The sequence below is a fragment of the Urocitellus parryii genome, chromosome 6 (assembly GCF_045843805.1).
Source record: "Urocitellus parryii isolate mUroPar1 chromosome 6, mUroPar1.hap1, whole genome shotgun sequence".
In the NCBI taxonomy this organism is placed as follows: Eukaryota; Metazoa; Chordata; class Mammalia; order Rodentia; family Sciuridae; genus Urocitellus; species Urocitellus parryii.
In genome coordinates, this window is record NC_135536.1 from 170,914,290 (window position 1) to 170,927,769 (window position 13,480).

The 13,480-nt window shown below is 36.6% G+C and overlaps 1 protein-coding gene across 1 annotated transcript in view; it reads left to right on the forward strand.

Moving 5' to 3' along the window:
* Dnaaf9 (dynein axonemal assembly factor 9) overlaps positions 1-13,480 on the forward strand; it is a 145,549-nt gene that overhangs the window by 51,231 nt on the left and 80,838 nt on the right. The window contains exons 9-11 of the mRNA XM_026409747.2: positions 2,273-2,371; positions 8,097-8,152; positions 10,719-10,854. Of these exons, the coding sequence (XP_026265532.1) occupies positions 2,273-2,371; positions 8,097-8,152; positions 10,719-10,854 (291 nt within the window). The remainder of the gene's footprint in view (positions 1-2,272; positions 2,372-8,096; positions 8,153-10,718; positions 10,855-13,480) is intronic.

Below are 13,480 nucleotides of genomic sequence, written 5' to 3' on the forward strand. Positions count from 1 at the left end.
ACCTCCCACAATCCTCCTGCTCTTGAGGCCTATTGGCTGGGTCGCGTGGGTGGAGGCAAAAAAGTCCCCCAATGAGCAGCTCCGTGGTCTGAAAGGGCAGGGAAACAGTCCAATGAGCATCACCGCAGAGGAGCCAATCAGCTAGATGTTGCTAGGGCCACTGTGAGCCAATCATCAGCTGGCAGTCTGAAAGGGCAGGGAAATAGCCCAATGAGCATCACTGCAGAGGAGCCAATCAGCTAGATGTTGCTGGGGCCGCTGTGAGCCAATCATCAGCTGGCAGTCTGAAAGTTTGCTGGGGCCCCTTCGGCTGTGGCTCTCAACAAGTAGTAGCTGATAAGTATGATAAGATGTTTCAGGCACAAATTTTGTACAATTCCTGTCCCAGACCTGGACTTAGTCTTTTCTCTATTAAGTTCTGGGTTTTTTATTTGCATTGTAAATAGTATTTCAGCACCACTAAGAATGTCATTGCTATTTTTTTGGTCATTGCTTCTAGATCTCTCCAGTGGACAGCTAGGAAATTCTCTATCATGTGGGGTGTGTGTGTGTGTGTGTCTGTGTGTGTGTGTGTTTGTGTATATAGTCATGTGTCAACAACAGGGCTACATTCTGAGAAGTGTATCATTGCACAATTTTCATTGTGCAAACATCATAAATTTATACAAACCTTGGTGGTATAGCCTATTACTCATCTAGAGTATATATACTATCATGTATGTGGTTCCTCATTAACCAGAACATCTTTATGTGGTGCATTGATTGTATATACATATATGTATACATATATATGCTTTATCTCATATTCTATAGAAGATATTCAGAAAATATCAACATTTTCACCTAAATGATTACTGAAATTTATATGTGTATCATATGTGTATATATGTGTGTGTGTATATATATATATATATATATATATACACACACACACACACACACACACACACACTTACACATACAAGCACACACAAATATCCATCTACAAATATTCTGGGCAGTAAGTAGAGAAGCCATTAGTGAGATTGTTGTTTTTAGTAAGTATTCCCAGCAGAGATTTATTTTATTTTATGTAGTTTTAGAGTCAGTGCATGGCTAGCATAGAGCCTATAGGTCTGAGTACTTATGCATCATCCACTGGAAGAGAAGAATGGAGGAGAGCAAAGATCTAACCTATAAAGCTTGTTGTAGTAAACAGAATGCCTAATGAGAGCAAGGTGTTAAACTAGGTGCCTGACATATGTACCCTTACACCATGCAAGATAGGCAGTGAAGATAACTATACAGTTGAAGTACAAATTATTAGCAACTTCAAAATAAGGGCATAGATATTCCTTGAAGAATATCTTAAGCAAATCAGTCGGCATGTTCTTTGTTAGCTGATGATTCCTTAAAAGCTAATAGCAAAACCCAATGTGTGGTGGTTGGGAAGAAGAATGAGTGCAAAGAGGAGACTGAAAAGCTGATGGAATGGAGTAGAGAGTGGAAGCTGCACATAAAGGAGTCAACCAGGAAGGGTGTATAGTTCTCAGTATTCACATGGCTACTAAGAAGAAGATTAGAGGGAGAAGAGGGCTCTGTGTCATTCCTGGCCCCACTGAACTTCTAACTAAGGTCAGCTAATTTGTACTTGAACAGGGCTTTATGATGTGTGACCTTTTGGGCACTTGGACATAGCACCATAGTTTAGGTGCTTCATAAATAAGTTCTTCCCTCTATCAAAGGTTGATAAATTAATATGCTCGAGGGTCATTACTGTTTTTTTTTTTAAATTAACCTTTTACAATTCAGTGGTATTTAGTAAGTTTACAAAATTGTGCAACCATCACAACAATCAAATTTTAAAATATTTTTATAACACAAAAAGTTTCTATATGCCCACTTGCAGTCATTCTGTATCCTCACTCCAAGCCATAAGCAATTACTAATCTGTGTTCTGTCTCTATATTTCATATGAATGGACTGTATTCTTGTTGGTCTTTTTGCATCTGGATATTTCATATAAATGGACCACATTCCTGGTAGTGTTTTGCATCTGGCTTTTTTCACTTGACCTCATATTTTTAAGATTTTCTATGTAAAATAAATAAAAATTAAAATAAAAAGGGAAAAAATAAAGATTTGTCTGTGTGATAGCATCATCAGTTATGTGCTACAATCTTTTAATCAGCGTATATAAATATATGATATTTTGAGATCAGTAGCAGTTTATGGCTCTGGTTTTCTAAAGTACCTCTGTTTCATAATATTATCTCTTTAATTTTCTCCCCAGGATTTGGTTGCTTTTGAACATCAGTGGACTAGCTTCTTCGCTAATTTTGATACAGAAATTCCTTTCCTGCTAGAACTTTCAGAATCTCAAGCAGGCGAGGTATGTTAAGGGAAGGGTCAATGAAAGAAAGAATTATTAATTTATTTGTTGTTTTTATTAAAATTTTTTTTCCAAAATACACTATCAATCCTATATTATTGTTGTTTTGTAATTTGATTATCATTTTCTTAGATTGTATTATATGCCATAAAGAAATTCACCCCCCTGCCAATCTCTATATAAAAAGTTGTTTGGGGGCTGTGGATGTAGCTCAGTGATAGAGCATTTGCCTAGCATGAGCAAGGCCCTGAATTTGATCCCCAGCACTGCAGAAGGGGTTGAGGGTGTTTTGTCTTTTTTCCTGTGCCACCTTCTCTACTGGATGTATATTCATTTTTCAGTATGGTGGTGCCTTTGTCAGCCAGAAATTCTGTTGACCACTAGTTAATAATTTCTTCACATATCTCTTTCAAATGTCAAACTGTCTTTTTTTAACATTTATTTTTTAGTTGTAGTTGGACTCGATACCTTTATTTTATTTATTTATTTTTATGTGGTGCTCAGGGCCAAACCCAGGGCCTAGGTTTGCTAGGTGAGTGCTAGGTGAGTGCTCTACCGCTGAGCTACAACCCCAGCCCCCAAACTGTCTTTTATAAAGCAAAGAACAATAGTGAGAAGTTACCAGTTTCAGACTAAAACACTCCATGAGTAAACTAAAGTATCTAGATTGAGAACCAAAAAGTATAGACAAAAAAAAACTGTGCCCTTGTGTGTATATGTCACAGAAATTAGTCAACGTGGATTAGAAGAGCTCTCCTGAATTGGACAGGGCAGAGTGGTGGAAAGGGTGGGGGATGGGAATGGGAATGGGAAAAACAGTAGAATGAATTGGACATAAATTTCCTATGTTCATATATGAATACATGACCAGTGTAATTACACATCATATATAACCACAAAAAGTGGGAAGTTATACTCCATGTATGCATGATATGTCAAAATACATTCTATTGTAAAGTATAATTAAAAAGAACAAATTTAAAAAAAAAGAACAACTCTCCTGAGCTTGCCCTTGAGTCCACCTTGGGCTTTTACCACCAGTACTCAGATCTCTGGTGGCCCAGAACAATCCCTCCTTCTCCTCCTGATCACTTGGAGCAGGAGTTGATTTTTTTGTGGGTTGGTGGTGGTGCTGGGGTTTGAACCCAGGGCTGCCCACATGTTAGGTGAGTGCTTTGCTACTGAACCACACCCCAGCCTCTTGAGTTGATCTTAGTGTGAATTTTCTTTTACTTATGTTGTAAACCCTAGAATATATTGTTATTGTTGTTTTAAACAATTATCTATTTTAAAGGTTTACTGAATAAGAAAAGTATCTTATGTCTTTTTCCACGATATTACTTTCTCTGGTGCTCTTTCTTCCTTTGTGTAGACCTGGATTTCCATTTGGTATCCTATTTCCCTAAAGACTTTTCTTTAACATTTTTTTTTGTAGTTCAAATCTTATTCTGATGAAATCTTTCAGCTTTTGTATGTCTAGGAAAAAAAATCTTGATTTCATTTTTGAAAGATACTTTTGCCATGTATAGATTCTAAGTTGACAGTTTTTTCCTTTCCAACATCTCAAAAGATGTTGCTCTACTGTCTCTCACTTTGTTACTGATAAGTCTTTTTAAAAATTTTATTCGTTCTAATTAGTTATACAGGACAGTAGAATGCATTTTGACATATTGTATACAAATAGAGCACAACTTCTCATTCCTCTGGTTGTACATGGTGCAGAGTCACTCTAGTAGTGTAATCATAAATGTATATAGGGTAATAATGTCTCTCATTCTACCATTCTTTCTATTTCCACAGCCCCACCTTGTTACTAATAAGTCTTTCATCCTAATCTTTGTTTCTCTGTACATAGCAGAGAAAGTCCCTGTAGCAGATTTTTAAGATTTTTCCTTCATTACTTGTTTTGAGTAATTGGATTATGATATGCCTTGCTGCAGTTTTCTTCATATTTCTTGCATGTGGGTTTTGTTGAGCTTCTTTTCTTAGTTTGGTGGATTTATAGTTTTGTCAAGTTTGATAATTTTTTGTACATTATTAGTTCAAATAGTTTTTCAGCTTCCCGTCTCTTTCCTTCCAGTTATTCCTAAATTAGACCTCACAATTTTCACACACTTCAATGGTGCCCTTCAGCTTTTTGCATTCTTTTTTTCTTTCTCATTACTGTGATCCTAAGAATGAGAGATATTCAAAAAGAGATAACTCAGAAGTATCACTCTCTAGACTTGGGAATGTAGTTCACTGGTAAGAGTATTTGCCTAGTATGTATGAGGCCCTGCTGGTTCAATCCCTGGCACTACAAAAAAAAAAAAAAAAAAAAAAAGTGTCACTTTTGTTTCTGACAGGTGACAAACCTTTTTAATTTCTGATTTATCTCTTCTATTTCCTTTGCACAAATGAACAGATATGTATTTTTATATCTTTCTTGCATTGAGGAATAACAAGGAATCATTTCCACTTTGCTTTCTTCATTTAACAATATATCTTGGAACTCTTTCCAAATCAGTTTGTTGAGATTTTTCTCCTTCTTTGCTACAATTTATAATAAATACTCTATTTTGAAAATGAATCTTAATTTATTCAGGTACTCTTTTATGTATATATATTTAGGTAGTTTTCAACAGTCTGCCATTTGCAAACAGTGCATAATAAATAACTTCATGCTTATCTTTCCATAATGTTATACACACACACACACACACACACACACACACATACACCTCTAGGAATGGGATTTCTGGGTCAAAAGGTAAGTACATACACAATTATGTTAGCTATTGCCAGATCCCCCTTAAGAAGGATTGTACTAATTTTCATTCTTAATGATATGAGAGTGCCTGTTGCTCCATAGCCTCACCAATAGAATATAGGGTCATACTTTTAAATTTTTCCTCAGTCCTAGGCTGGGGATGTGGCTTAGTAGTAAAGCACTTACATAATGTGTGTGAGGCCCTGGATTCAATCCCTGTATCACAAACATACACACATACAAAAATTGTTTCCACAGTCTTATAGATGAGAAATGGTATCTCAGTGTTGTTTTAATTTAGGTTTCTCTGCTTATAAGTAAGTTGAACATCTTTTACATGTTTAGAGTTATTTATATTTTGTTTTATGTCTTCTTTTCCCCCCAATTTAATATTGATGCAGTTTTTTTTCCTATACTAGGGATTGAACTCAGGGCCTTGCACATAGATAGCAAGTGCTCTACCATAAGCTGCACCCCGAGTCCTGGTACAATCTTGACTGAACAAAAGAGCACAGGTTATTTAAGAGCATAGGTTTTTAGGTCTTTTGTCCCTTAGTTTTAAGGAGTTCTTTTTATATATTCCAAATATTTCTTCCATGTTAATCACACTTGCTTTACTTATGGAAACTATTTTTATTTTTATGTAAATATCAATCTTTTATCATCTCTAAATTTTAAATCATTGTACAGAGAAAAGTTTTTTAATTTTTTTTATTATTTTAATTTTTTTAATATACTATAGTAGTTGGGTAATTTTGACAAAATAATACATGCAAGGAATTTTATTCCAATCCCCATCAGAGAAAATCTTTAATTGAAGGTTAAAGAGTAATTCACCATCTAGTATTACATGGTTTGATGTTTTCCATTTAGGTCACTAATCCACAAGGGATTTTTGATGTGTATGGTGTGAGATACAGATCTAATTTTATCTTTTTTCTCTATGATTACTCAGTTAAAATCCCAACTATGTAATTTGCTAGCTCTGTCATCTTGGTCAAGTCAATTAACTTTTCATGTCTTAGTCAACTCATCTGTAGAGAGGAGATGATGATACTGTGAAGCTCATAGGTTATTAGGATTACTTAAAAGTAAGTAATTGAAGTGTCTTTCACAGTTCACATGGGAAGCCCATAATAAATTTCAACTATTATTATTTTAAAAGTGTTATTATAAATTAACAACACAAATGCCAAAATTCTAATTGATAAATATCTAAACTATATATAAGTAACAAAGAGAAATCTATATGGCCACTGAACATATAAAAAATACTGTATTTCATTAAAAAATTAAAGGGATAGGTGGCACATGCCTGTAATCCCAATGACTCAGGAGGCTGAGGCAGAAGGATCTCGAGTTCAAACTAGCCTCAGCAACCTAGTGAGGCCCTAAGCAACTCAATGAGACCCTGTTTCCAAATAAAATATAATAAGGGCTGAGGATGTGGCTCAATGATTAAGCGCCCCTGAGTTCAATACCTTATACCCCGCCCCCCAAAAAAATAGTCAAAAGGATATAAAGGGCTGGAATTGTGACTCAGTGGTAGAGCATTTGCCTCACATGTGTAAGGTACTGGGTTCAGTTCTCTGCACTGCATATAAATAAATGAATAAAATAAAGGTCCATCAACAATTTTTAAAAATCTGAAAAAAATTTTAAGAGGGATATAAAATAGAACATAGTGATCATTGTGGCATTGATCAATGTGGCAAATCTCTTTAAACCATTCCTTAGGCAGTGCTGATGATGAGACCTAGAAATAGGCGCACTCGGATATTGTAAGTGAAGGTGTACATTGACAAAACTATTTTGAAAAACAGTTTGGTGATATAGTTCTGCCTATTTGTTTTAGAGCTGTCTTAGGAAATATTCAGAGCTCCAAGTTATTCATTACACTATTAATCTTGATATAGAAGAATTAGTAACAATATAAATTTCCAAGAATAGAGGACTACTTAATACACTTAAGTATAATCATATAGAGTCTATGAATGTGCCATAGAAAAAAGATTTCAATGGCCAGGTGTGGCAGCACATCTTTCTAATCCCAGTTACCCATCTCAGTGGGAAGGATTGTAAGATTGAGGCCAACCTGGGCAACTTAGTGAGACCCTGTCTCAAAAATAAATAAATAAATAAAAATTAAAAATACAAAGGACTGGGGATGTAGCTCAGTGGTAAAACACTTGCCTGACATGCACAAGACCATGGGTTCAATCCCCAGTCCTCTCCCACCCCCCTCAAAAACAAGAAGGAAAAAAAGATTCAAAGAAAATGTACCAAAATGTTAATGGTTCTTAGAGATTACAATGGTGGTTTTTATTGTGTTCTGCAATGAACATATACTGTTTAAATAACTGGAAAAAAACACAACAAGTGTTCTCTAGAGGTATTATAATTGCTGTTTGAAAATTTGAACTCTCTGGACACTAGACCCCGTGTGTTTGCTTTGGTTAGTGTTTAGCCTAATGCTGTGTATCCAAAAGCTGAGAATTATTTATTTGATTTCCCAGGAAACTTCTGTCATTGTACTTCTGTGTCCCTTGTTGCTCATTTTAAATTAGCATATTATAATTAGTACACATTTATGTTTTGGAAATTTATTTAAAAAAAACTTCTTATATATAAGGGGAAAAATCCCTACAAGATTAGCAATTTGGACAATAGATGGTGGTTGGTCCAGTGTTCTTTCAATAAAAACTATAAATTTGAAAAGAAAATTTTTCTTTACTTTTGCAGCCTTTTGTCTTTTTTCTTCACTTGTTTTTGCTATGTGTCCTCCAATTAATGTTGCTATCCACCACACATATCCTTCCATATTCTTAGAATAATCTACTGACATCTCTCTTTCTCACACATACATTCTACATGCTCTTTTGAGTGTATGTGTGTGTGCACATATATACATGTATGAAGGATTTCTGATTATTTTATAAAATTGTGCTCTTATATACAATATTGTCTTCTTTTTAGCCATTCAGAAGTTACTTCAGTCATGGAATGATCTCCAGCCATATAACTGAAAACAGGTAAGGTCCCCAAGGGAAGAAGTGTGAATGATGATAGCAAAAATGGAACTTACAAGCAAGGTGAAATTTGGGAGCATTCAATTAGAGAACCTAGAGTCAGAAGAGTATGGCTTTAGTCATCACAGGGTAAGAAATCCTGTACCCTGTAAATTCATTGGTTTCACCGCTTTTTTAAAGAATATGTATTTTATTTTTCTGTAATTTTATAGTAAACTAGCATTTTGTAGAGGGGAGTTACTGGGGATTGAAATCAGGGTCACTCAACCTCTGAGCCACATCCCCACCCTTATTTTGTAAGGTCTCACTGAGTTGTTTAGTGCCTTGATTTTTGCTGAGACTGGCTTTGAACTTGCAGTCCTCCTGCCTCAGCCTCCTGAGCCTCTGGGATTACAGGTGTGCACTACCATGCCCAGGTAAACTAGCTTTAAATGCATTAGAGCCTGCTAAAATCTAAATGAAGGAATTTTGATTCCTTGTCCCTAGCTTAGGAAAGCAAGAGTAAAAATTCAGGGACTGGGCAGGAGAACAATAGTGGTTTGTGGGGAGTAAAAGGGTCTCCTCATGAAGAAGAGGGGAACAGGAAGTGTTCCAAAGTTTTTCCTTCATTTTTGTCATGATCAACAGGAAGTGCTTCCTCTGATGGATAAAGAAGATAGATCTTGGGCTGGGCATGTGGCTCAAGCGGTAGCATGCTCGCCTGACATGCATGTGGCCCACGTTCGATCCTCAACACCACATACAAAGATGTTGTGTCCGCTGAAAACTAAAAAATAATAAATATTAAAATTCTCTATCTTTTTTTTTTTTTTTTTTTAAAGAAGAAGATAGATCTTTACTCTCTTCTTCCCTCAATCACAGTCCACTCTAACAGTAAAACAAAATACCCTGGGGGGATTCAGACTCATTCTGTTCTGCCCAAAATATCACTTAGCTTGAATTAAGTTTCAGAAGAAAAATCAGTCATGTTTAGTTTTCAAAGCCCCTATTTACTTGATGCCTAAGGTACTATTTCAAGGGGAATGAAAAGAAATGCAAAGACTTTTCTATACAACACACATTAAGAGCACTTTAAGGAAAGGGTGGGGGATAAAGAAAACTATCTTTTAAAATATATCTCCCATCAAAAATATTTACTACAACATATCAAGGAAGAGAAGTACATGGTTAAGAAAATAAATAAACCAAATATGTTTTCTGCTCTCATGGAGTTTGTAGTATGCTGAAGAAATAAGACCTTAATTAAATAAACTCACATAGAAATATATCATTGTGAACTCTGATTAATGCCATGAAAGAGAAAAGAACATTGATGGTACTGTGAAGAGAGTCTGGCCTCCTCTGGGAGAGATGTGCACAATGAGTAGAGATAATTGGGAGAAGGGAGAAGATGAGAGGTCCTGAAACAAGAACATAAAGGACATAAAAAACATGAAATATCCTGGAATATGGGAGTTGGAGGAGAACTGCCTTGCATGGAAATGAAGACATCGACTAGACCTTACAAACCCTTGTTTGCCATTTGCAAAATTTTGGTACTTCTCCTGAGAATAACAGGTAGTGAATGCTTTGCATATCTAAAAGATTAATATAACAACCAGGTGCAGTAGTGCGTGCTTGTAATCCCAGTAACTCAGAAGGCCGAGGCAAGAGGATCCAAATTCAAGGCCAGCCTCAGCAACTTAGTGAGAACTTCAGACACTTAGCATGGCCCTTTCTCAAAATAAAAAATAAAAACACCAGGATGTAGCTCAGTGGTAAAGCCCCCCTTGGTTTCAATTCCCAGTACAAAGTATATATATTATCACTGTTGGAGAATAGGTTATAGAAGGGTAAGGGTGGATGCAGTGAAACAGGAAACGTTGCAGTTATTAAAGGAGGAAATGATGGCAGCAGGGATTAGGGGTTATGGCCATGTGGTTGGAGGAAACTAAATAAATGGTTTTCAGGAGGTTGATTTGATTTAGGGGGTGAGGAAGCACAAATCCTTTGGGTTTGCCATAGTATGCTTCATGTGAAAGTCACTTGGTGACTTTTACAACAGCTCTATGAATGAAATGACTGAGGAGGGGTTGATTAGAGTGAACGAGGAGTGAGCAGAAAATGGGAGGGAGGTAGAATTCAGCCGAGAGAGGGAGTAAGAGGATGGACAGGTAATGAAACTATTTGCAACCCTCCTCTTATCCTTTCCACCTGAAATTACTCAGAAGTTGGTAATTGCTCTATTGTCTGCCTAGTCTGATCACAGCCACTATCATGCTTTAAAACCTGTATTTCTATTATAATACTGTCATATAAAACTAGGGTTTTGCTTCATCACTATATTATGCACATAAACTTTTAAGGAACTGTTCCTCAAAAGGTAGGTTAAGTTGAAAATATAAGTCTAGTATGGATATAGTTATGTTCCTCAATGACTAATCCCTTTGGGTCACTAGTAAGAGTCGCTTGGCATCCCTTCCCAATCAGTCCAGGACATTAGGTTCAGGACATCAATCAGAAAAATCCAAGAACTCACTCAGGTCATAGGAATCTGTTTTCTAATCACATGTTTTTCTTGCTGCTCTAGCCCTAATCGGCAGCCATTTGTACTCTTTGGTAATCACTCAACTCGAGAAAACCTGAATGCTGGAAACTTTAACTTCCCTTCTGAAGGGCACTTGGTACGCAACACTGGTCCTGGTGGGAGCTTTGCTAAACACATGGTGAGTGGCTGGACTGCCTGGTGCCTGCTGGACAATTAGTGCATTTATTTAACCCTGAGTCTGACGTTTATTTTAAAGTGAAAAATGATTGGAAACTGTATGTATATAATATGTTTTATGTATATATAAACACATTTATATTTATTTTAAAATATATAACATTTATTTATAAAATATAGAAATAAATATACAATATTTATTAGTACTAGATGTGATTTGAAAACATTTAACTTTGAAGTATTTGAAGTAAAAAAGATTAAAAGCAATTTTAATAGTCACACCAAGCCTAAATTTGTGATGTTCTGGCTTATATTTAAGATCATAAACCTTGATGATCTTTGTTCTCTTATTGAGAGTGCCAGGGAGATTTCTGCATTTGATAGTATGTTGTCTGCTACATTCTTTAAAAGAGATCATTGAACTTGAATGTGGGGACTCTAATGAATGTGAACATTTATGCTATCTTAATGGAATGTTAAATATTTTTAAAAATGTTTCTGGCTATCAGGAAAGCCAGAGTTGTAGGTGTTGTTATTTTTTAAATTTAGACTTGGAGAATGTGTGACCCAGGTGATATAGTTTAGTCTCTCTGAGTTATGATTCTAGAACTGCCTCTGAGCCAGCTCAGGATATAGAGCTACCAGAAAGGATGGGCTGTCAGGACTTTGCTGTTCTGTCAATGGAGGCTCAGACCCCATTTTAAATCCCCGAGTAGTTTTGGAATACACAGAAAATGCCAGATGGAACAGGCTTCTCTGTGTAATATTATTTGTTGAATACACAAATTAAATAAATATAGGAGACGATTCTGACTTCTGCTTCTACAAAGATGGTGTATAGTGTATACATGCTTTATCTCTCATTAAATACAACTAAAAACATGGGACCTTTCATATAAAACAAACACAAATATACTCTGAAAGGTACAGAGAAGGAAGCAGGATGGCTAAAGACTTCAGGAAATAAGATGGTAGTGAATTCTTATGTTTTTTATTTCCTTATATCCAGACTGGATATTCAAGAATATCCAGATATATTCAGAGGATCAGAAAAGGTACAGCCTAGTAAGACAGAAAACTTTAAGATAATAACTGCTCTATATACAAGCCCTACAGAAAAAGTACACCTCTGCCCCAACCCTCCCCACAAAGGCTGAGTGGAGACCCTAGATTTCCTTGTTTGCCAGATTGGGGTGAGCTGCCATCCCCACCCATATTCTGCTCAGGATAGTGTCATAGAAGGCCCAGTGGGGAGCCTGAACTTCATAGTTATTTTAAATTCTCTGTCCAGGGCTGGAGACATAGCTCAGTGATATAGCATTTGCATAGCATGTGTAATACCCTGGGTTTCATCCCTAGGACTGCAAAATAATAATAATAGCTTCTTCCACCCCACAATATAGCAAGAGGGCTCTTCTTGGGGCAGTATCACAGGTGGCAATGGGGAATTATATGACTTTTATCACCACTGAGCAGTAGCAAGGCCCCTTCCTTACCATAGTGTTTGTTACCCTCCAAACTCTGGGATGGTATCAGCTGAGGCAGAGTGGGGAACCTGAGCTCCCACTGATATAACCCCCGCCCAACATGCGCATGCCAATTGTCAGTAGCAGCTGAGTGGAGAACCTGGATTTGCACTCCTACCGGGTAGTAATGAGGAGGCAGGTCCTCCTGCTCACCACTGACATAGTGTTGGAGGAGGCCTTCTAACATGTTAAGATTTCAGTAAGATTCAGAGAAGACTCTCAGTTTCAGCTCTGATATGTAAAGAACTTGGAAATTATCCCTATATTTATAAGAAAAAAGCCAAATAAATTGAAAATCAATGACTTTTCTTGGATTCATGAGAGAACTAAGGTCTCAAGGCAAACTGCCACTCTGAAGTCTAGAGAGATAGGTAAATCCAGAGAATCACAGCCAGTGTCTCCGTACCTGCAGTAGAAACCACTGATTTTACAAACTTGTGGGAACACTTAAATAAATGGTAATTGTAGTGAAATTCTGCAGGTAGAAAGTGGACTAGTGTGAAAGTGAGAAACTCCTGGGGGACATAGGATTGTCACATTTCCATGGGTTATGTTAGTTGAACCCTTGCAGGTTCACATGGTAAAGAGCAAAACAAACCAATTCTCTTATGACTGGTAGGGGAAAAAGAAGAGAAACTGTTTTGAAATATAAGGAAGATAATAACAAAGGCCTCAATAGCAAAACCTACATTCCAGGATAAACAATTTTACCCAAACCTTATTCCATTGGGTAAAAGGGCATTTCTTTGATCTGTCACACTCTGGCCTTCCTGACTCACCTAGGAGAGAGGGAAAAGAGCTAAGAAACACTTGTAAAGGTCAAAGCCTGCATATACAGGCCCATTCAAAGACTGAGATTTAATCGCAAGATTATAGAATGCTTTTCCTACCCCATTACCTTAGCACCACTGCAGCAGGTCTGCAGTTTAATAGCAGGTGGTTAATAGCTGCAAGGCACAAGAGTATATAAGGGGGAATTCATAGGGAAACCCAAAGATAACAAGAGAGACAGATCTAAGGACAGTATAGGAATCAAAACACCTGGCACAGAAAACATTGAACAGAACCCAACTCTTAGGCATGTTAACATAAAATCTCACA